We start from the raw sequence: 25,029 nt of genomic DNA, 5'->3' as shown, positions 1-25,029 counted from the left end.
GTCATGGTTGGCCTGCAGGTGGACCTTGCAAGGTGCTGCATATTCACAGCCATCCGGCATACAGCAGCTGAGAGAGCAACAGTGCTTCTCCTAGGTTAAGGGGATGTTGTTTGGCAATCTAGGCTTACTTTGGTTTTTAAAAATTCTAATGAAACTTTTTTCTTAAATTTAATGAAAAGGTTTTTTGAATTTAGGATTTTAACGTTTTCCAGCAATTCTAAACTGGCAATATTTTGCGAAGGCATGAGAACCAGAAGTGGAAATTCACTAATCATCATTCCCCTTCTCCCCCCCGTCCCCCTCTCCATTATCCAAGATTAGTGAAGAGGAAAATGTAAACTAGGAATGAGTGGTGAAAAGCCCATTTAAATTTTTAAAGTTTTGTTTTAATAATTTAAAGATGTAACACATGTAAGAACTTGTTTTAACCACACAGTATCCCTTTAAACTTTAGTCTGTAGCCCCAATCTAAAGGTAGATTGAGGTATTCAGCTACTTTGACATGATAAATACTGACTCCCTGATTTATTTTCTTTACATGCTGATACTGCAATAGAACACAATAAAAGGGATAAATGACACACACAGTGAGGGTCATCACAGGAGTAAACAAACAACAAAATAGCTCAGTAGTACAAAATTGAGTGACTCTTTATGTATACAGTTGTGAATTTCCGGGTTCTGGAACACAGGATCCAGATGTGGCAATGCACTAGTGCCAGGGTTCAGACTCTCAGCAGGTAGATACAGCAAGATCCACACGCCAAGGTAATACTGCTAGCTTCAGCATGTCCTCTTCATTAAGGGGGGATATGGAAAATTCCTTCATAGCCAGAGGCAAGTTAAAATATTGCAAGTGATTATTTTCTGAATATTTGTCATCCTTTAGTGCTAGAACTTGTAGAAACTTATTACTTGTTTGAAGATAGATGATTGTTAATTGTAAGATAACTTGAATAAAAACTGGCAGCTTTAAAATATAAAGCAACATGATATAGAAAAATAAGTTTAGTTTCTGTAAGGTGGCTTGTGTGAAGGTCAATAGACATCCACTGTCAAAGGCATTGTATACTCAGAGTGTCGGATTCCGAAGGTAACAACTGGGGCACAAGGCTTGGTCAGTGTTACCTGGAGATGGAAAAGGAAATACAACAAATCAGGTTTCAGAGTAACAGCCATGTTAGTCTGTATTCGCAAAAAGAAAAGGAGTATTTGTGGCACCTTAGAGACTAACCAATTTATTTGAGCATAAGCTTTCGTGAGCTACAGCTCACTTCATCGGATGCATACTGTGGAAACATCACGAAAGCTTATGCTCAAATAAATTGGTTAGTCTCTAAGGTGCCACAAGTACTCCTTTACAACAAATCAGGATATTCACCATTAACTAGCATCAGGTTAATTAGTTTCTACTTTCTACGCTACATGCCCTCCCCAATCAAGTACAAGATCTGGACAGTCCAGGTCACCTATTATCACACACGTGCCCCTTTTACTAGATTCTTGTCAGTGAAAAGTTTGTAACTGAAGGGGCAGGTTGGTGCACAGACAGTCTAGATCACACAACCAGATTAGAATGGTGGAAGAGCAATCAGCTTCTCTGAACTCCGGGTGAAATGTTGCAAAATTTCCTAACAAGATGAGGAGTGTCTGGTGTTTAACCTTTGATGTTGGCTGTCTGAAAATGCAGCTTCTTTCCTTAGATAAGTAGCCTTGTTGCTTCTGGATGCACCACACCCAGCATCAGTTCCTTGATTAAATAGATTTCTCATAAATGATAATAGATTGTGAGACTGTCTTCATGAGTTCTGTCTTCATGAACAAGGTCAGCTCCCAGACTGCTGCACCAGCACTCTGTGAAGAAAGAAGTGGTTCAGGACTATTTAGAAAAGCTGGATGAGCACAAGTCGATGGGGTCGGATGCGCTGCATCTGAGAGTGCTAAAGGAGTTGGCAGATGTGATTGCAGAGCCATTGGCCATTATCTTTGAAAACTCATGGCAATCGGGGGAGGTCCCAGAAGACTGGAGAAAGGCTAATGTAGTGCCCATCTTTAAAAAAGGGAAGGAGGAGGATCCTGGGAACTACAGGCCAGTCAGCCTCACCTCAGTTCCTGGAAACATCATGGAGCAGGTCCTCAAGGAATCAATTCTGAAGCACTTAGATGAGAGGAAAGTGATCAGGAACAGTCAGCATGAATTCACCAAGGGCAAGTCATGCCTCACTAATCTAATTGCCTTCTATGACGAAATAACTGGCTCTGTGGATGAGGGGAAAGCGGTGGACGTGTTATTCCTTGACTTTAGCAAAGTTTTTGACACTGTCTCCCACAGTATTCTTGCCAGCAAGTTAAAGAAGTATGGGCTGGATGAATGAACTATAAGGTGGATAGATTGTCGCGCTCAACAGGTAATAATCAATGGCTCCATGTCTAGTTGGCAGCCGGTATCAAGTGGAGTGCCCCAAGGGCTGGTCCTGGAGCCAGTTTTGTTCAATATCTTCATTAATGATCTGGAGGATTGTGTGGATTGCACCTTCAGCAAGTTTGCAGATGACACTACACTGGGAGGAGAGGTAGATACACTGGAGGTTAGGGATAGGATACAAAGGGACCTAGACAAATTGGAGGATTGGGCCAAAAGAAATCTGATGAGATTCAACAAGGACAAGTGCAGAGTCCTGCACTTAGGACGGAAGAATCCCATGCACCGCTACAGACTAGGGACCGAATGGCTAGGCAGCAGTTCTGCAGAAAAGGACCTAGGGGTTACAGTGGACGAGAAGCTGGATATGAGTCAACAGTGTGCCCTTGTTGCCAAGAAGGCCAATGGCATTTTGGGATGTATAAGTAGGGGCATTGCCAGCAAATCGAGGGACGTGATCGTTCCCCTCTATTCGACATTGGTGAGGCCTCATCTGGAGTACTGTGTCCAGTTTTGGGCCCCACACTACAAGAAGGATGTAGAAAAATTGGAAAGCATCCAGCGGAGGGCAACAAAAATGATTAGGGGATTGGAACACATGACTTATGAGGAGAGGCTGAGGGAACTGGGATTGTTTAGTCTGCGGAAGAGAAGAATGAGGGGGGATTTGATAGCTGCTTTGAACTACCTGAAAGGGGGTTCCAAAGAGGATGGATCTAGACTGTTCTCAGTGGTATCAGATGACAAAACGAGGACTAATGGTCTCAAGTTGCAGTGCGGGAGGTTTAGGTTGGATATTAGAAAAAACTTTTTCACTAGGAGGGTGGTGAAACACTGGAATGGGTTACCTAGGGAGGTGGTGGAATCTCCTTCCTTAGAAGTTTTTATGGTCAGGCTTGACAAAGTGGACAAAGCCCTGGCTGGGATGATTTAGTTGGGGTTGGTCCTGCTTTGAGCAGGGGGTTGGACTAGATGACCTTCTGGGGTCCCTTCCAACCCTGATATTCTATGATTCTATGATTCTATGATTTGGGTTGAGAGTTCCTGGGCTTTTTTCTTAGACCAGAGAGGAGTATTTTAGGAATATTTGTGTAAAATCTATTCAATCTTTCTTATTTCAATGGTCCCTTTAAAAACAGTTTTATTTTTTATTTAACACCCTGCCACACAATTAGCGTTAGGGATGAGCTGTGAAGTTGTCTGTATCGGTACTTACCCAAATTTCAAAATGCTTTCAATCCTATATTCCAGCTTTAGCTGGCTTCTAACTGAAATATTTGTAAGTATTCTTAATTATGTCCCCTTGTACATATAAATTGCATTACTGAAAGAAAGGGTTGTGTGTGTGTGTGTATGGTGATGATGACACAACACAGTGCAGAGTGACACAGTAATTGCCAAGTGTGTCTTTCATGTGAAACTTAAACTAGGGCTTTTCTCTGTGTGGTTATTAAAAATCCCACTGGCACCTTATGAAACAGTTCGCAATTTGCAGTATCTTGGCCACATTTCCAACTGGGATAATTCTGCCTTCCTCCTTGCAGTTTCAATGGGGTACAGTATCTCTGACTTCCTTTTCTAAACTGTGCATTCTTACAATATTATATGCTGTAAAAAGAGTTGCTACATTTCATCACTGAGGGGACAGCAGTGGCAGATTAAAATGATCCCCAAACTAGTTTGTAAATTTCTAAAACTGCCACTTTAGGATACTTCAGGTACTTCTATATATAAGCAAATGTGATTTATAATTGTAAAAAATCAATACAGGTGAAAGAGGCTGCACTAATTTTGATGCTGCTCTTCAAATGTATTTGTGTAAATAAACTTGTGCATTTGTTGAAGTAAATCAAATCTATTTATTCATGTCTGAATATTGGTGACATCATAGCAGACTTTTCAGAAGCCTTCTCAATCCATCACTAGCTTTGAACACTTAGTAGGTGTCCATCTCCTTCCCAGTCATCCCCTATTATGAAGACCTGCCACCATTCCATCCAGGATAACTTTATCAAGATTATTTCCATCTCTGTGCCTGATGTGACCAAAGGACATAAATTTACACCTGTTGATTTCCAACAACATGGTCTGCTTCTTTCCAATAATGCTGCTAATTTAAGCATTTGTCGTATTTTCCATCCAGGAGATATGCAGGAATCTTTGCCAGCATCACATCTTAAAGGCTTCAGTTTTCATCTACTTACCAACATTCATTACCCATAATTCACATCTATAGGTTGCTCTTGAGAAAATTAAGCTTTTCACCAATCAAACCTTCATACATTTTGAGATATCATGTTTTTTCTAAACTTTAGTGAAGGGAGGTCATGGCTGAGCAATCCATTCCTAATCTTCTTCCACTTTCTTTTGAACAGCCTTCTTGGTTGGATATGTATGATCCCAGATAACCAAATTCATCTATTACCTCTACAATTTGACTATTAATCATGATGTCCGCTTTCATCCTGTTTTTGTTAATCATGTCAACATACATGCACTTCATTTTTACAGTATTCAGGGATAGTCCACATTCCTCAGTCACTTTTTACAAATTCCAACATTCATTGCATTCCACCAGTGGTTGTAGCAACAGGTGTTGTCACTGGCATGTCTAAGGTCAGTTAAGAGGGGGTCCACCAATGAAAATCCCAGCTCCTTCCACTTTATCAAAATTTTCCGGGGTTTGTTCCATTCTGCATACCTCTTGAAAAAGTTTGGGACAGAATACACCCTTGTCTCACGCACAGCCCAGTGGAAAACCACTAGCTATTGCCTGCAGCAGTGTGCACTGTGGTCTGTTGTTGAGGGTAGAAACTTGCAAAGCTGCCATTATCCTCCAAAGATGATCAAGTTGGACAGTATTGAACACTTTTGAGTAGTCCATGAAACACATGATCAGCAGGTGGTCGTACTCCCTGCATTTTTCAGTGATGTGACTGACTGACTGTTCACAGTTTGATCACGCGTCTTGTTCCTCTCTGAAAACAACTGGTGGTGGCAGTAGCTCTGCTTCTGTCATTTGCTTCATTCAATCCTGGATTGTGTGGGGCAAAACGTTGGTCAATTGTGATATCAGGCAGAGGATACAATTGTTGTTCTCTGTTATGTCTCCTTTCTTTGGTAATGGCAGGCTACCTTTCATCTAGTTGTCTGGCCAATTTCTAGTCATCCATACATGGTTGGAAAATTTCCCCATGAGATCAATTCTGCAGGCATGAGTCACTTTAAATAGTTCTGCTGGTACTTTACCTTTCCATGGTGTTTTCCATGGCTTCATTTTCATAATAGTACACACTACTTCCTCTTGTGGGATTGATGGCTCTGGTTCTGTACTCTCCTTTCTGTTGCCCTATATTCTGAGTGATTCTAATGAAGCATAAAGATTGGCAGAGTAATCTCTCCTTCAGCATTTGATATCACTTGCAGTGACGATTCTGCCATCATGATCTTTTGTTATGTTCAATTGCAGGGAAAAGTTTTTGTTAAGAAGTCTAACTACTGTGAACAAACTTTTTGTATTATTACTCTTTGTGGTTCGCAAGTTCCATGCATTTTGCCCTGATGTATTTGCTGTTGTCTCATCTAATCTGCCTTTGGGTCAGTTTAGTTCCTTGTACTCTCGCTTTCATTCTTAAGTCTCTAAGCCATTCTTTTCCATTCTGCATTATTGTTCCCCTGCTCAAGCCCTTTCTCAGTCATGTGTGGTGCACTGTGACACTGACTTTTCAGAATGTATAATTTGGCAGCTTTGAGCATGACAGTTTTCATTTTATTCCAAAGTTTATTCAGGTTGTTCTTTTACCTGTGACAACGCCTCAAACCCATTTTGGACAGAAGTCATGTAGTTTTTGTTGATTCTGGACCGATCCAAATGTAGCAGACCTGCCGAACATCTTACCTTTTTCCATTTTCAGTTTATTTTTGAGGCTAACAGTTGGTGGTCTGACCCACAGTCTGAGCTTGGGAAAGTCTCTGTATCCATTGGATGCTCGATCTCCAACATTGCTATATCATTACATAGACAATTTGGTTCTTTGACGTACTATCAGGTGACTTCTATGTGTTTAAATGTTTAGGGTGATGGGTGCAGATGGTGTTTGTAAAGACCCAGGTGATGAAAGCAGCAGAATTCAACTAAACGCCTTTTTCTCATTTTGTAAACCAAACCCATTGTTTCAGTAAGCTTCGGAAGAACTTATACTTCCAACTTCAGCGTTCATAGAACCCTTCCTTGGCATTGCACCTTGGCATAGAGAAGGCTTACATATTCCAATGAGCTTGATAGCTATGCCAGCAGGAGCTTTATCTCCTGATAGGGCCACCCAAGCTGTACAAGTCAAAGGGTAGGGACCAGACAAAAAGTAGTCCAACTGGCTGATGCTGGGTGCAGAGTGGCATTCAAGTAACTTGGCACACTTCATGTCAGTGTTTTGGCTGGATGAGGGCCTGGGGAGGGTAATGGGACTCTGATGGAGGAAGGGCCATCAAAAGGTGGAAAAGTTCAATCAAGTATTTAATCAACAGCAGCTAAAAACCAGAGGGGAGTCAACAGGAAACAACCTTCTGTACTTCCATGCTAGAACAAAGGCGAAACATTAATCTCCGTGTGGTGCTGGATGGCAAGACCCCCAGGTTAGAAAGCACAACAAACTATACTGGGGAGGAGGTTCTGGCCGTTAAGAGTACCAGTTGCAGCTATGATGGTGCTGTACCCAATCCTTCAGGATGAACCTGATGTTTGCACCAAGGAAGAGTGACTTGAACCTTTGTAAAGGAATGATCAGAGTAGACACGTGGAATGTGAAGAGTATGGGTGAAGGGAATCTCTCCCTGGAGACCAAAGAATTGGAAAGATATAAGAAATATGTGGAATCTCAGAGCTGTGATTAAATGGTAGGGGCTGTTCCATTACAATGGATGGATACGCAGCATACTACTCAGGATCTGAGAAAATGGGGTCGCAGTTATCCAAGGAAACATCAAAGGCTCAGATATCTGATGAATACATACCTAGACAGAAAGAATGAAAGATCCCGCCGGCATTGATATGCACAAGGATTTCTCAAAGAAACCTGTCCAGTTTCTTGACTCTCTGCAATTAATCTGTCTCAATAATGCATTAATATTGTGGGATGTGGGTTTTTTTTGTTTTTGTTTTTTTTAATTTAACTTTGACTTGTTCAAACATGGCCTCTTCAGGGCAGTAATGTAAAACATTAATTGTAGCTCTTCCATGCAGATTGATGTCCCTTCTTGCCAGTACTCATCTTAATGCACTGATATATTGAAGGATTTTGTCCTTGCTATATGAATCTGGATTTTTATATGCTGAACTCTCCTGGAAAAAGCAAGTTTTTGTGATAGCTCTAAATCAAGTCTTGTCAACGCAAGGAGTTTAAATACAAACCAGCCCTGTAGCCTACGACTCTTTGTTCTCTGACTCAAGTAAATTACCCTCTAGATCTTTCTGCCTTACCTTTCCGGGGTGATAGTCTCCTGGTCCAGGATGTCTAACAGTTCCTGCAGGCTTAGTCCGCGAGCTCATGCTGTACTTGGGGGCTCTCTTCTTGTACACATCAGTGTCTGTCTTTTTATATGCAGCTGGACCTGGGGTCTGTAAGAGAGTCAATGGAATCTTCCGTTGAAAATGGCTACATTCAATATCCCCAGTTTCCTATGAGAACTGCATAGGTTTATCTGCAACAACTAATTTCAACAATTTTTTTTTTTTTTTCAGGAGGGTTCCCTCTCAACAGTGTCATGTCCTTTAGAAGTTTACATTAGATGTCTGAAGTCTTATTAGCCTGAGCCATTTCCCTTTTAACACACTGCAGGGAGACAGTGGCTCAAACTAAAATGAAAGTGCCATTGTTCTGTCTCTGCAAGCGTTAGGTACCTGTCACCTTCACTGGCTTTTATATGTGGCTTACAGTAAAAGATTTGTTTAAAAGCCCAATGTTTTCAGAAGGTTTTAGATAATTAGCAAAAATCGGCACATGATCATTTTTCATCTAATACAAAAATAATCATTTTGTAAATATGTAACGTTCCATAGTATTCAGCTACACAGCCTTATTTCACTTAGTATGATGTTATCATAGGCATGAAATCTGACCATTAGTTTGGTAGGTGGCACTAGGAATGTTGCTACAGCCTTCTACCTAGAGGGGATCATTATCTCCAGAAAATACGCTTGAGCAAGGTATCCGTTTTGCTTTCCCACCTCCCTCATTGTTACACGCAATGCTAATCATTTAAAAAAAAATCTGGTTCCAACTCTTACCACACAGCAGCATCTGAGACCCGACAGTTATTTCCTATTGTAAGAAAGCTGTGGGCCTTCAGATGCTGCTGTGTTTACCGCAGGCAACTGATGACCTTTTAATGACGGCGACGACAGGGTATTTTAAAAAGACTTTTTACACATACTTATTGTCTGGGAACATGGATCACGGTAGGTATTTCAGTACGAAAAATTCTTTGGAGATGGCAGAGAAATTTGAGTTTGAAATGTTGCTACTGAATATGCTGCACAATAAGATGTCAGAATACTCAGTAACCATAACACTGGAGCAAAAGACTTTTCCTCTGGAACATAAATGATATTGCAGCTTTGAGCAGGGGGTTGGACTAAATGACCTCCTGAGGTCCCCCAACCCTGATATTCTATGTGTGTCCTGATGTGAAATTTCATATCTGCATTTCTGTCGCTTAACACATTTCTTGTCCTCATCCCAATTCCTTTTCCAGATGCATTTCAGGCAACATGGTGCTTAGGCATAGCACAAGAACTAGGCCTAATCTGAAAACTATGGTAGTCATTGGAAAGATTCCCATTGATTTTGATGGGTTTTGGATCAAGCCCTTAGACAGGTACTTGCTGCAGATACAGTTTGAGCCCTGACTTGCCAATGATGCAGTTACTAAGAACAGCCATGTTTGCTGCCAGTCTTCAGCTGCAGCATTTGTATCTGTTCATGCTGCAGAACACTTGTATCTCTTCAAGTACTAGGAAAGAACCCACCAGTGCTTAGAGGCCTTCAGTCCTGGAGGCAGTGACTGATCACTGGTTGTCAATGAGAGCAGCTGGAGAGGAAATGGAAAAGCAGCTTACCTTATGGAGATCCTCATCAAAGCGACCAAGCTTACTCTTCCATTTCATGGAATAACAAGGGCTAGCAGTTTTGTCCACTGTGTTGGGTCCCATCACCCGAGGGATAGTGTATGCACCAGGACCTGGAGAGAGAAACCATGACAGTTATGTACAGTGTGAATCCCCATGGATTAGAGGGAGCATCGTATTTGAGAGAGCCTTTCAACAAAGGCTGGAGAGAAGGAGGGATATTTCTTTTTCACATTCCCTGGCCCTTTTCTGTCCTGGAATAAGGGTCGGCAGCTGGAGTCTGAACTGCTGGTGCTCATGGCTGGTAAGGCTGGTATGCTGAATGAAACAAATAGAAAAGAACAGTTACTTGCCTTACACTAACTGCAGTTCTTCAAGATGTGTCGTCATAATCAACTGCGTCTTGCCTGAACTTTCTCAGAGCCCTTGGTATCTTAGGAATTGGCAGAAAGGTATATGTTCATCTCAGTGTCAAGGAGCCTAGGCTTGAACCGCCTCAGGAGCAAAATGCCTGATGTTTTGTTGTTCTGGTCTGTAGCAAACACGTCTATTTCTGGGAATCACCAAGTGTGAAAGATGTTCTGCAGAACTGAGTCTTTGACAGACCACTCCTGGTTGTTTGAGAACTACCTGCTAAGTCAATCTGCCAAGCTGTTTTGAGGGCCAGGAAGGTGCAGTGCCGCTGGTGTGATTTGATCTGGAATGCACCAACTCCAGAGTGGAGACAGTCTTGCTCCCCCTGTCTGTTGACATTGCTGTGGGGTTGTCGGTCAGTGCTTGGATCATGGATTCCTGGAGCAGCGGTAGGTGTGCTTTGCATGCCAGGCAGATAGCTCTGAGCTCTGGGATATTTATGTGAAGATGAGCTTCCTGGGGGGCTCATAGGTCCTTAGTTTGAGTTTAATTTAGATGAGTCCTCCATCCCCAAGTGAAGGTTTTTAATTGCTAACCTCTTGGTAGGTAGAGATGCAGAACAGAGTACTCCCTTGCATACCTGAATTGGGTCTTTTCATCAGTTTAATGGGGAGAGGACTTCTTGTGGGATCATGTGGTGTCTACTGGGTAGATACTTTTTCATGGAGCACAAGGGAAGTCTGGCAGACTGAGGCATATATTCTACCCCACCCCTTCCAGGTGTCCAGTAGAACCAGGGCAGATATGAGTATAGGTACTGCGGAAGGTGGCACCAGAAAGGATTTTCCCTATGACATTTCCTGCTGTCCCTTACACATACTTCCTTAGAGTACTTTGTGGCTCCTGTGGCATTTCCTAAGCAGGGTAAGGTGCATAGGAGAGGAGTCCCTGTTATGCCCTGATGGGGATGTAAAGGAGTACATTTCTTTCAAGGGAGGGACTGTCAGGAGCATCCTGGCTCCGTTGTGCTCTCCTCAGCTGGATAGGGGGTGAGGTCGGTACTGGAGCTGTCTCCTTTACCTGCTGTACTGATGTGTCAGAATCCTCAACCGCTCAAGGAGAGGAGACTAGTACTGAGCCACAGATAAATCACTCAGTACTATATATGCCTTGAGTACCAACACACTAGGGACCAGTCTGGGCACTGAGGAACATGGTTTCAAGGTTGCCTGTACAGAAGCACCAGTTGCTGAAGGATCATTACTAAGAGAGATGCTGTCTGCAGGTTTAATGGCTAACATTGGTGCTCTCTTAACAGTCAGTACAGGGGTGCCTAAAAACCAGAATCTGACTGAAATCAGAACTTTTGTGTGTGTTGCCAATGAGCAACAAAACAAACACGAAGCCGCAGAGAAGCGGGTGGACACAGTGGGGGTTCATTCTCACTGCCACAGATGTTAAGAAGGAAATGAGAGACTGCTAGACTTGGTCCACTGCTTATGACTTATGCCCTTGGGTTAGGGGCACAAGGGAACTCGGGCGCATGTGCGGCTCCAACAAATACTGCTGGGCACAATAATGTGAGATCATGCACAACGGGTGCATGTGCACCAAGAGTAGAATCAATGTGGACAATCACTCAAAGAACAATGGAAGAAAAAAGCCTTCTGCTCCATCCAAGGATACAGCTTGAAGTTTAGACCCCAGGTTGAGTTTATGGGGCTGGCAGTTTAAAACAAAACAAAAACAAAACAAAAATATCACATCTTTTAATCGTTGGCTGATCTAATTTACACTGGAGTCCCTGGGACATTAGAGTGACTTTTGAGAGTAAAGTGGCACTTTTAAAGCTGCCCCCGATAACTATTCTGGGTATAAAAGGACGTATTTCACATAACATTGAAAAATAATAAACATTTTACAGTTTAAAGAGAAGTTATTACAAATGTTATGCAATCATTACAAATTGTTCTACCATAAATCTCTGGTCCCATCTACACAACAATCCCAACTATGTTGGGGCAGAAAATGACAAACCTGCTGTGGCTTAATGGGGCTGTGATGTGGTCTGGTTTTTGCCTCTGTGAACAGGACTTATTTTGATCTTTTCAAGGTTGTAACATAGTTCACATAACATGATCATAATGTTTTGCTATTGCACAGATCATTTTCCTGGCTTTGTCCAGGCCACCTCTCTCTTTTCATCTGTCCTCTTGCTCCCCCTTCTCCATCACATGAAACACGAACTACTTGTCTTCACTTTTAAGGCTGTTTGTGGCTTTTCTCCATGCTACCTATCATCTCTCATACGTTATTGAGATGTCTAACGATGCCCACCTCTGCTCTGCCAATTACAGCAGCCTTTATTGATCACTTGTTACATTTTCAAACAAGCACTTGCGTGTTTTCTACCTGTCTGCCCATCGTGCCTGAGGAGATCCCTGTAAATATCTTCCAAGCCACCTCTTTGTCCTTCTTCAAATCCATCCTTAAAACTCTCCTTTACTGTTATGTCCACACAGAAAAATGTGACAACAGATGGCAGCTGGTGTGCTGAGGTGATAAGTCTCATACCAACTAATGTTTCCTTGTGCTCCTCATTCTGTCTGTGTCCACCTGTTGTCTCTTGTCTTATACTTAGATTGTCAGCTTTTTGGGGAAGCGACAACCTTTTTGTTCTGTGTTTGTAGAGCACTTAGCACAAGGGGGTCCTGTTCCATGACTGGGGCTCCTAGGTGCTATCCTAGTAACATTTGGGTTCTGTCTATGCAAAGAAAACCAAACTGTATTATACAAGGTTTGGGCACATCCATTTTGCAGTTGGCACACAAACATTGTTGTGATTGTAGACAAGGTGTTAGCTGTCAGAGAGAACCAAAAGTAGTAGAGAAACAGTTGCATAGTGGTGATATGTAGATGTGGTACAGCATTATGTTGTTTTGGATCTGTCTAAATGATTGATCCATGGCAGTTATTTTTGATCAACCTGTATCTCTTCTGTCTCATCTCTGCATGTTTGATACTTTTCTTTCTGATGAAGTAAACCTAACCCATCTGTAGTGACCTGGGTTTTCCAGACATTTTTTCATACTAGAACACTGAAACCATTTTTCTAAAACTATACTCATATAATGGGACATTTTTTCAAGACATATTATGGAGTTTGTCGTGTGATGACCCCTATTGATTTTGATAGTTATGCTGTTAATTATTTGCTGATATTCAAACTGTAGGTAAAAGGAATTGCATATGTATTTCAAACAGACATAGGAAGATAAAGTTAGGTCATATTTTGGCCTACTAATCTTGATGAGAGTATGTCTCAAACTCTGGGTGTAACACTGACTTCTATCAAGGCCTTAGGTATATTCCTGACTTCTAGTGAGCTTTTATACCTCTGTGCCAAAGGCGTTCCTCTCAATTTTGAGACATAAGCTGCCTGGCTGTGTTGTCACATTAGCATTGAGTGTTTTCAGTATTTTTGTTTTCCTCCCCTGGAAATATTCCTGTTGGTTTCTGTCCCCCATTGCCCCTTGTTAATTGAGAGGAAGAATTTGGTTTCTTCAACTTTCACCTCTTTTGACACTAAATCAGTTAAATTGTCTCTAAGAGCCCATCTCCACTACAAATACAAATGGGATACAGTCTTCTTATAACATGGATGTCCATTGACTCATTTAAGACATGATTTCTGTTTTAGTGTAGACAGGGCTGTCCTTAACCATGTATTGTAACCATGTACTGTGCAAAAGCTTTGGATGTGAGCAAGTCTTAGCCCAGTTGCAGAACACAGTTAAGGTTCTATTTGCACTACAAATTGGAACTATATCGTAACCAGTGTAGAGGACAACCATGTTAAACTCAGGACCATCTCTAGTTCATGGCTTTTAAGAGCCCCAAGTTCAAACTGCACATGCTATTACCAAGGCTTTCTTCCTTCATTATAATACTTGGCTGTGGAGTCAGGCTCAGGAATTTCACTTTCCTTCTGGCTTTTAGGCCAGGTGGCAACTACAGGACTCATAGATGGGTTTCATTTATTAGTTGTTGGATTTTACCTGGAGTGCTGTCTACTCTGAAGCTCCCAGTCCTGAATGACATGGAGTGCACAGGAGCAGATTCATAAACATGCTTTTTTGACTTCTCTGTTGAATAATCGCCTAGACAAGAGGTGAGCAAAGCAAAAACAATGATCCTTTCATGCCGAACAGGTGGCTGAACCTACAGACCAAGTCTGTGCAACCACATCATGCTGCACTGCCATTTCCCCCTACATCCCAGCCCCATCGTCCTGTTTTGCCAGTTCTCTTCCATCCTGCTCCCAACACCCTGCACTGCTGTTCCTCTCTTTCCAGCCCTGTGACACTGCACTGCCCTTCCTTGAATCCTGAGCCTACCATCCATGTTGTTGTTCCTCCCACATCCTACTCCCAAATGCTGGAGCTGTTACTTTCCATTTGAAAACCTCCATACCTCATTCTAGTGTGGTTTATATTCCCCTAACATAGGACACCCATAGGCACATTATCCTCACCTTGAATAAACTGTTGAAAGAAATACTACTCACTTGGGCCAGGTGTGACCTCAGTTTTCACCTTGGGGCGCCCACACATGGTATAAGCTGGGGCAACTTCCTTTCCCTTCCTGGTCATTGAGGGTTCCACATAGTAACGAGGACCCGGAGAACAGGCTTCAAGGAGCGAGGGCCTTGCCCCCTTAAAAGTGTAGGCAGGGGCTTTCCTTTTGGTGGGGTTGTGCTTCAGGTAACCTAGGAAGAAGGGCTACAGTTCATATGCATGTGTCAGGTTTTATTTTAATTCCCTTTTGGGTCTTGTTGCTAAAGTCGTTTTAGAGCCTTTGGACCATGAGATTAATTTCTAAGTCCTGGTCGACACTAGGAGTTGAGGTCGAATTTAGCAGCGTTAAATCGATTTAACCTTGCACCCATCCACACGACCTAGCCCTTTTTTTTTTGACTTAAAGGGCTCTTAAAATCAATTTCCTTACTCCACCCCCAACAAGGGGATTAGCGCTGAAATCGGCCTTGCTGGGTCGAATTTGGGGTACTGTGGACGCAATTGGACGGTATTGGCCTCCGGGAGCTATCCCAGAGTGCTCCATTGTGACTGCTCTGGACAGCACTCTCAACTCAGATGCACTGGCCAGGTAGACAGGAAAAGGCCCACGAACTTTTGAATCTCATTTCCTGTTTGGCCAGCGTGGCGAGCTGCAGGTGAGTGCAGAGCTCATCAGCAGAGGTGACCATGATGGCGTCCCAGAATTGCAAAAGAGCTCCAGCATGGACCAAATGGGAGGTATGGGACCTGATCACAGTATGAATTCCTCTCCTCATACAATCAGAACTATGTTCCAGTTTTCGAAATGCCAAAACATTTGTCAAAATCTCCCAGGGCATGAAGGACAGAGGCCATAACAGGGACCTGAAGCAGTGCCGCATGAAACTTAAGGACCTGAGGCAAGCCTACCAGAAAACCAGAGAGGCAAATGGCTGCTCCGGGTCAGAGCCCCAAACATGCTGCATCTATGATGAGCTGTATGCCATTTTAGGGGGTTCAGCCACCGCTACCCCAACCGTGTGCTTTGACTCTGCCAATGGAGAGAGAGGCAACACGAAAGCAGGTTTTGGGGACGAGGAAGATGATGATGATGAAGTTGTAGATAGTGCACAGCAAGCAAGCGGAGAAACCGGTTTTTCCGACGGCCAGGAACTGTTTCTCACCCTGGACCTGAAGCCAGTACCCCCCGAACCCACCCAAGGCTGCCTCCCCGACCCGCCAGGCGGAGAAGGGACCTCTGGTGAGTGTACCTTTTTAAATAGTATACATGGTTTAAAAGCAAGCGTGTTTAATGATTATTTTGCCCTGGCATTTGTGGCCAGTACAGCTACTGGAAAACTCTGTTAACATGTCCGGGGATGGAGCGGAAATCCTCCAGGGACATCTCCATAAAGCTCTCCTGGATGTATTCCCAAAGCCTTTGGAAAAGGTTTCTGGGGAGGGCAGCCTTATTCCGTCCACCATGGTAGGACACTTTACCACACCAGGCCAGTAGCACGTAGTTGGGAATCATTGCAGAACAAAACATTGCAGTGTATGTTTGCTGGTGTTCAAACAACATCTGTTCTTTATCTCTCTGTGTTATCCTCAGGAGAGTGATATCATTCGTGGTCACCTGGTTGAAATAGGGTGCTTTTCTTAAGGGGACATTCAGAGGTGCCCATTCCTGCTGGGCTGTTTGCCTGTGGCTGATCAGAAATGTTCCCCTCTGTTAGCCACGGGGAGGGGGGAGGGGTTAGCCGCTCGGTGGGGGGAGGCAAAATGCGACCTTGGAACGAAAGCACATGTGCTATGTATGTGATGTTAACAGCAAGGTTTACCATGAAAGAGTGTACCCTTTTCTATAAAATCTGTCTTTAAGTACCACTGTCCCTTTTTTTCCTCCACCAGCTGCATGTGTTTCAAGGATCACAGGATCTTCTCCTTCCCAGAGGCTAGCGAAGATTAGAAGGGGAAAAAAACGCACTCGCAATGAAATGTTCTCTGAGCTCATGCTGTCCTCCCACACTGACAGAGCACAGACAAATGCGTGGAGGCAAACAATGTCAGAGTGCAGGAAAGCACAAAATGACCAGGAGGAGAGGTGGCGGGCTGAAGAGAGTAAGTGCCGGGCTGAAGACAGGGCTGAAGCTGAAAGGTGGCGGCAGCGTGATGAGAGGAGGCAGAATTCAATGCTGAGGCTTCTGGAGGATCAAACTCATATGCTCCAACGTATGGTTGAGCTGCAGGAAAGGCGGCAGCAGCAGCACAGACTGCTGCTACAGTCCCTGTGTAACCAACCGCCCTCTTCCCCAAGTTCCATAGCCTCCTCACCCAGACAGCCAAGAACGCGGTGGGGGGGCCTCCAGCCAACCAGACACTCCACCCCAGAGGATTGCCCAAGCAACAGAAGGCTGGCATTCAATAAGTTTTAAAGTTGTAAACTTTTAAAGTGCTGTGTGGCCTTGTCCTTCCCTCCTCCACCACCCCTCCCGGTGCTTCCCTCCTCCACCACCCTTCCCGGGCTACCTTGGCAGTTATCCCCCTATTTATGTGATGAATTAATAAAGAATGCATGAATGTGAAGCAACAATGACTTTATTGCCTCTGCAAGTGGTGATTGAAAGGAGGAGGGGAGGGTGGTTAGCTTACAGGGAAGAAGAGTGAACCAAGGGGTGGGGGGGGTTCATCAAGGAGAAACAAACAGAACTTTCACACCGTAGCCTCGCCATTCCTGAAACTGGTTTTCAAAGCTTCTCTGATGCGCACTGCACTCTCCTGTGCTCTTCTAACTGCCCTAGTGTCTGGCTGTGTGTAACCAGCGGCCAGGCGATTTGCCTCAACCTCCCACCCTGCCATAAACATCTCCCCCTTACTCTCACAGATATAGTGGAGCACACAGCAAGCAGTAATAACAGTGGAAATATTGGTTTTGCTGAGGTCTAAGCGAGTCAGTAAACTGCACCAGCGTGCTTTTAAACATCCAAATGCATATTCTACCACCATTCTGCACTTGCTCAGCCTATAGTTGAACAGCTCCTGACTACTGTCCAGGCTGCATGTGTATGGCTTCATGAGCCATGGCATTAAGGGGTAGGCTGGTTCCCCAAGGATAACTATAGGCATTTCAACATCCCCAATGGTTATTTTCTGATCTGGGAAGAAAGTCCCTTCCTGCAGCTTTTGAAACAGACCAGAGTTCCTGAAGATGTGAGCGTCTGTACCTTTCCCAGCCATCCCACGTTGATGTTGGTGAAACGTCCCTTGTGATCCACCAGTGCTTGCAGCACTATTGAAAAGTACCCCTTGCGGTTTATGTACTCGGCGGCTTGGTGCTTCGGTGCCAAGATAGTGATATGGGTTCCGTCTATGGCCCCACCACAGTTAGGGAGTCCCATTGCAGCAAAGCTGTCCACTATGACCTGCACATTTCCCAGGGTCACTACCCTTGATAGCAGCAGCTCAGTGATTGTGTTGGCTACTTGCATCACAGCAGCCCCCACAGTAGATGTGCCCACTCCAAATTCATTCCCGACTGATCGGTAGCTGTCTGGCATTGCAAGCTTCCACAGGGCTATTGCCACTCACTTCTCAACTGTGACAGCTGCTCTCATCTTGGTAGTCTTGCGCTTCAGGGCAGGGAAAAGCAAGTCACAAAGTTCTATGAAAGTGCCCTTACATGTACGAAAGTTTCTCAGCCACTGGGAATCGTCCCAGACCCGCAGTACTATGCAGTCCCACCAGTCTGTGCTTGTTTCCTGGGCCCAGAATTGGCATTCCAACGTGTGAACCTGCCCCATTAGCACCATCATGCCCACATTGCCAGGGCCTATGCTTTGAGAGAAGTCTGTGTCCATGTCCTCATCACTCTCGTCACCGCACTAACGTCGCCTACTTGCCCGGTTTCGCTTTGCCAGGTTCTGGTGCTGCATATACTGCTGCATAATGCGCATGGTGTTTAATGTGCTCCTAATTGCCAAAGTGATCTGAGCAGGCTCCATGCTTGCAGTGGTATGGAGTCTGCACGGAAAAAAGGCGCGGAACGATTGTCTACTGTTGCTCTGACGTAGGGAGGGGCGACTGATGACATGGCTTACAGGGTTGGCTTACAGGGAATTAAAATCAACAAAGGGGGTGGCTTTACATCAAGGAGAAACAAAAGCAACTGTCACACAAAATGGCGCCCTCAAGGATTGAGCTCAAAACCCTGGGTTTAGCAGGCCAATACTCAACCCACTGAGCTATCCCTCCTTCTGGTATTCCAGACAAGACTGAATCTCCATTAAACTTTTCAAGGTGCCCCTGACAGACCTCACTGAAACAATTGTCAGCCATTGATTTCACGGAGGGAGGGAAGGGGGAGCAAATGAATACAAAACAAATCTGGTCTATTTCTTGTTTTGATCCACTCCATCTATCTTTTACATCTTTGGCTGGCAGCAGACAGTGCAGTAGGACTTCTAGCCATCCTCATCTCCTGCCTGCTTGTCAGAAGATGGTGCAATAAGACTGCCAGCAGGACTAAAGAGAATGACCTAGTCAAGTCACTCCTCTCTCAGTCCTTGCGCCCATGTCTGCCGAGGCACTCCTGACTGACCTTACCGAGGTGGCCAAGAGCACCTCGGACACGATGATGATGGTTATCAGGCCTATTGCACCGTCTGCTGCCACAAAGCAATGAACTACTGCTGTGTAGCAATGCAGTACCACGTCTGCCAGCACCCAGGAGACATACAGTGACAGTGAGCTGAGCGGGCTCCATGCTTGCCGTGGTATGGCATCTGCACAGGTAACCCAGGAAAAAAGGCACGAAACGATTGTCTGCCATTGCTTTTACAGAGGGAGGGAGGGCCTGACGACATGAACCCAGAACCACCCGCGACAATGTTTTTGCCCCATTTGGCATTGGGATCTCAACCCAGAATTCCAATGGGCAGCGGAGACTGCAGGAACTGTGGGATAGCTGTACTCAGTGCAACACTCCGGAAGTCGATTCTAGCCTCGGTACTGTGGAAGCACTCCGCCGAGTTAATGCACTTAGAGCATTTTGTGTGGGGGACACACACAATTGATTATATAAAAACGATTTCTAAAAAACCAACTTATATAAATTCGAGCTAATTTCATAGCGTAGACATACCCTTTGACATTGGCTTTACTTTTGGTTTGTAGGATGGACATATGGTCATTATTATTGCTCATTCATCTCAGTTTATGGGTACGTCAGAGGTTTCTCTCTTATAACTACGCCTAAACTGTCACCTTCTGAGCAGTTCTGTCACTGGACAAAAGGGGTAAATCACTAACAAATGGCAAAACTCGTTGATTTCAGTGGGGCCAGGATTTCACCCAAGGATTGCAAAAGTGAGCTGTACTATCCTGTTCTTATGATAGAGACTAAGGCTTGTTTACCTCAGAAAACTTACCAAAATAGCTATTCAGGTAATAATTATTCCAATAGTTCTTTCAGTATAAGCCGTCATGTGGACGCTCTTATTCTGGAGCTTATACTGAAATAACTATCCCTGGATAATTACTCTGGAATAGCTATTTTGGTATGTTTCCCAGCATAGACATACCCTAAAACCAAGAGAATTTTCCTGGAAACTCCCGTGTAATATAAGAGTTTATAAAAATTACTTCCAATTACACAGAAGAGTAACTCCTAAACAAAATTTGTTTGAAATACTAGTTTTAAATAATTTGGGATTAAAGAAGAAAACTCAGTCCTGACAATGTCATGCCTAGTACAACTGAAAACATTGACTTTTCCATGTGAAAACACTGGTGATTAGAGTATGCCAAAGTTGTTGTAAAGCAAATTCTGGAACTACAAAATACTTTGGTTATTTAACAACCAGCTGTTAAAATAACCAAAATAATAAAAAACACCCAAACTTAAATATAAAGAATACGGATTACTTACCACTAATTTTAAACCTTGTTTTCCAATGCATTCTAATGGGGATGCTACCTACCAGGTGTCCTGCTGCTGGGAAGTACAATACCGTTATTCAAATGGCAGCTTCCCAGTGAGAGTGACAACAACCTCTTAGGGTATGTCTTCACTACCCGCCAGATCGGCGGGCAGTGACTGATCCAGCAGGGATTGATTTATCGTGTCTAGTCTAGATGCAATAAATCAACACCCACCCACCCCGAGCCCTTTCCCGTTGACTCCTGTACTTCTGCGCCACAGAGTCGACGGGGGAGCAGCAGCAGTCGACTCACCACGGTGAAGACACCACAGTACGTTGATCTAAGTACGTTGACTTCAGCTACGTTATTCATGTAGCTGAAGTTGCGTAGCTTAGATCGATCCCCTCCTAGTGTAGACCAGGCCTTAGTGACATTATTTCTAAAAATCTATATTGAAAATTCCTTCTGAATTTAGATTCTTATTGTTCAACGCCTTAAAAATGTGTATAACACAAATAGTTTAGATAGTTATACAATTCCTAAGCTAAATATTGACACTTTATTATGAGGAAGATAAAAGGTATGCAGCAGCAGAAGTGAGAGGTGATGTAAGAGTCAAGCTGCCTCTTACAAATGTCTGACTGTCATTTGCATCACAGTCAGACATCTAACACCTTGCTCTAACTTTCGGTGGAGCTACAGCCATAGGTGGTTGGCAGTGAGGTTAATCACAGCAGGGATATTCTTTATGTATTTCCCAACTTCCCCTTTTTGTAATTTCTGCTCCAAGAAAATGTGTTTCTAGTTCAGCTTTGTGAGGTTGTCGTGAAAATTTACCAGCCTACCGACAAAATCTACTCGCCACAGAGAGATTGAAAATAACGATTGATGGTAAAGAAAACACCATCTGAAACGGTTCAGCATAAGTCTGTACTAAGCAGAGTCACCCTGTCCTATTTCCTAGGTTATAATGGAAATTAATACAGACATCCCATATGTAAGTGGGGGAATGGTCCCGCTATTGTGGGGAACTTTCCTGGCTTCTGCACTACCCCGATGAAATGGGCTAGCGAAAGAATCTGAGTCCTTGCTCCCACTTCCTTTACCCAGAGGCCTCCCTGCCCTTGAGGACTCCCCTTTCACTCTCCTGTCTGGCAGAGTCCTCGTAACCCCAACAAGGCTGGGCCCAGGATTCCTGGGGGGCTCAACCCCCAACCTTGCTGTGGTCACCTAGGACAGGGGCTAGGGTGTCCCCACTCCGGGGTGCTCTCTCTGCACTGGGCACTTGCCTGACCCACTGATCATTACATACAATTTAAAGCAAATACAATTTATTTAATCAGCAATTAGTTTAAAAAGGAACAAGGAAAAATGGGAAGGCTAAAGGAAACCCATCACCCCGCTCTGTGGCAGGGAACATCACAAACAGTGTCTCTGGAATGTCCGGGCAGTTCACAGTCTGTTCCTTGTAAGTCCCAGGCCTCCTCTTCAGGCCCTGGCTGGGCTGCAGGGATGCTGTGGGTTGGACACTTGCTCTGGCGGCGGCTACATGCGCTCAGGCTCTAGGTGGTAGGACCCTTCTTCCCAGCGTTGCCCCCGCCCCATCGCGGTTACGATCCCCCTCCAAGTTTGGCCTGCAGAGCCTCTTGACCGAGGCATCTCCCTGTGCTGGGCCCACTGCACAGGGTCCCCCTCGCTCTTCCCATCTGCTCACCGCACCCAGCTCCGGACTGCTCCAGCCCCAGCTCCACCACTCTGCCTCAGCGCTGCTGCTACTCTGCCTCCAGCTCCCTGGGCTGCTTCTCTGGCCCCTCTGCCTCTGGTTGCTGCAGTTCTCCTCCCAGCACAGGTCTGGTCTGCTCTGCTGGCTGCTTCTGTGACTCTGCTCCCAGCACTGACCTGCTTCCTGGGCTGCTTTTCTGGCCCCTCTGGCTCTGGTTGTTACAGCTCTCCTCCCAGCACAGGTCTGGTCTGCTCTGCTGGCTGCTTCTGTGACTCTGCTCCCAGCACTGACCTGCTTCCTGGGCTGCTTTTCTGGCCCCTCTGGCTCTGGTTGCTGCAGCTCTCCTCCCAGGGCAAGTCTGCTCTCTCTGGGCTGTGCCTCTGGCTTTGGGGCTGCAGCTCTGCTCCCAGCACAGGGTCTGCTCTCTTTGGGCTGCTTTTCTGGTCCCTCTGGATCTGTCCCAGCTCTGCTCCCCAGCTCAGCTTGCGCCCCTCCTTCCTCCTTAATTCAGCCCCACTCTGTCTGACCCAGGCAAAAATCCAGCTCACATACAGAACCGGCCCCACCCTGGCCTCCTGACTCCTTGATTAGCCTGCCCACCCTGTCAATCAGACTGACCTGGAGCATTGGCCTCTCCCCATTGCTCCTGGGGACTGTCAGTCTCAGGGTCTTGATTTCTCATTGACCCTTCCCCTTTCTTTTAGTACTGGGAGCTAGCCAACCAAAACACCCCCAATGAATGTTAGTAAGGGGGCAACAGTCCCCTTTCACATAGGAGGATTTTATTAACTGTCACATCAGAGACAGTGGAATTATATTTTAATAGAATATGTGAGAGTTTGTACTAAATGAATCGTTTGAACTGATCTGGATTTAGTGTGTTTAACTCGTGATATCAACTGTGTTTCTTGAAACTCTGTATCTTTCTGTCCTTTTACCTGTTGTTCCCTGTATTGCGTACTTTGGTCCTGGGCTGGTAAAGTGGGCCATTATTGGGCCCCTTGGACGATGAGGCCTCCAGGTCCCCACCCAAGCGCTGTCATCCATGGTGGGAGCTGGTTACAAAGCCTAAAGGGAGAGTAGAAAGGTTAATAGCGGATTCTCTTAAAGAAGCAAGTTCTATTTCTTTTTTGCATTTCAGTGAAAAATTCTCAGTCTGGCCCTGTACGTGTACTACACCTGAAGCCTCATCCTCTGAATCCAGTCTCCATGTTAACGGAACTGTGAGACATGATGTTATAGATTGCATTGTATCAGGAATAAAGGACCCCTGCTCATATGGTACATACCTAGTTTGATATCTGCTTCTTTAGGCCATTGATACTAACACATTCAAACTCAGTCGTCTACTTGTTTTGCTAATCTGCGTTTTCTTTTATACTCGTTACCCTGTTTACGGTATGATGAGGAGCAGAGAGACATCAAGATGTGGAGCATTCTATCAGGGCCACCTCCATCTGCCCAGGCCAATATGCGGGGAGGGTGTGCATTCTTGTGAAGCATCAGGTGCTAGCCCTGATGGAGGCAAGATATTCAGCTGAAAGCACTGGACCAACAATCTGATCCAGCATATCAACTCCAATGTATAAGCAAACCCATTGAGACAATGGATATAGGGCAGTGGGTACTGATGGCAAGTGTTGACGAAGTTACTAGCATATCAGTATTGTACTAGGAGTATCTTGGAAACCTCTTGGTATCTGGGTGTCTGCTGCCAGTAGCATGGTGGTACTGAGGCACTAAAACAGCTGTTGGAAGGGAAATTGTAGGTGTTTTCCATCAGTGTGACTCCTCGTGTTTATCAGAGGGAGAATCTGCTAGGGAATAGGAACAGGACACCTGACTCCTGTGATATTAAGAATCTTTTCAATGCAATAGACAGGGCAAATCCCTGCATCCAGAACAAGGACTCCTCTGACATTTCAGAGAGGTCTGTTTTTCTCCCCTATCAGAGAATTGTTATAAAGGAGACCCTGGTTTTATTTGGGGACTGCTAGTGACCTTCACATCCTGTATCCACAGCAATTGTAGGATCCTCCCTCACAGTGTCTTTGCCACTAAGATTTTTCTTGTCAGAGTTTGAACTTAATAAAAATCTCCAATCTCCTGCAGGTTGTTCATTAGCCAGTATCTCAGCAGAGCCCAGAATCCCTCAGGCTGCAGTTCTGTTCTAGACGAACAGGAAATATTTTCCGCTATGGGCCTAACCCTAAACTTGTACACATACTAGGGGTGAATTCCTGTCCTTAGTGAAGTCAATGGGACTTTTGCCATTGTCTTCAATGGGGCCAGGATTTCACTCCCATTCACTAGTATGCACACTTAACCCTCTGCCTCCATTCCTTTAGCTTTATATCTTCCTATCTCTCATGGTGTAATAGGACTTTTTAGATTACCCCGCTCTCATCTGCAGGACACTTTTTGAATAACTGGGCTGTCAGGCCCTCAGGTAAGCTACCTTATTATCTCTGTTCAAATTAGTCTGTATTACTCTCCTTTGCCTTGATGCTTACAAAAAATTGACAGCAGTTAGCCCACCAGTGTGCTGAGACCACTGCCTATTCATGCTGACCAGTATTGTTGCATAATTTCCTTGTACTCTTCTCTGCCTGTCTGTATCTATCTGTTGTCTCTTGTCTTTTTGTTCTCTGTACAGCTTCTCGCACAATGAGGTCCTGGGCTCCTAGGCGTTATGGTAAGAAGGAATTGCTAGAAAACAGCTCACTCCACCTCTTTTTTCTGCAGTCATTATTGCACCTGCTGGTATCTCTCTCATCGGACACTGTGTGCTCACCTGAGCTTCACCTGTACTTGCTGCTTTGCTGCTTTAAGCATCAGCTGTGTGGCTCTATTTTCTCTGTATCTGCAACAAAACTTGCTGTCCTTTGAGTCTTGAACCACCCCGTCTACTGCTGTTCCTTTTAAAATATGC

The 25,029-nt window shown here is 44.6% G+C and overlaps 1 protein-coding gene across 1 annotated transcript; it reads right to left on the bottom strand.

The window, feature by feature from the left end:
• Positions 1 to 1,038: 1,038 nt before the first annotated feature.
• CIMAP1A (ciliary microtubule associated protein 1A) lies at positions 1,039 to 23,144 on the bottom strand. Its single transcript, XM_073349410.1, has 6 exons — positions 23,036 to 23,144; positions 14,467 to 14,667; positions 13,958 to 14,059; positions 9,537 to 9,658; positions 7,899 to 8,036; positions 1,039 to 1,128 (listed from the first exon to the last, which is right to left on the bottom strand). The coding sequence occupies exons 1-6, from the start codon at positions 23,142 to 23,144 to the stop codon at positions 1,039 to 1,041; spliced, it is 762 nt and encodes a 253-aa protein (XP_073205511.1).
• Between the last annotated feature and the right edge of the window lie 1,885 nt (positions 23,145 to 25,029).

The sequence above is a fragment of the Lepidochelys kempii genome, chromosome 6 (genome assembly GCF_965140265.1).
Source record: "Lepidochelys kempii isolate rLepKem1 chromosome 6, rLepKem1.hap2, whole genome shotgun sequence".
NCBI lineage: Eukaryota > Metazoa > Chordata > Testudines > Cheloniidae > Lepidochelys > Lepidochelys kempii.
The sequence above is the reverse complement of the archived record's forward strand: the minus strand, read 5'-3'. Positions and strand labels throughout refer to the sequence as shown.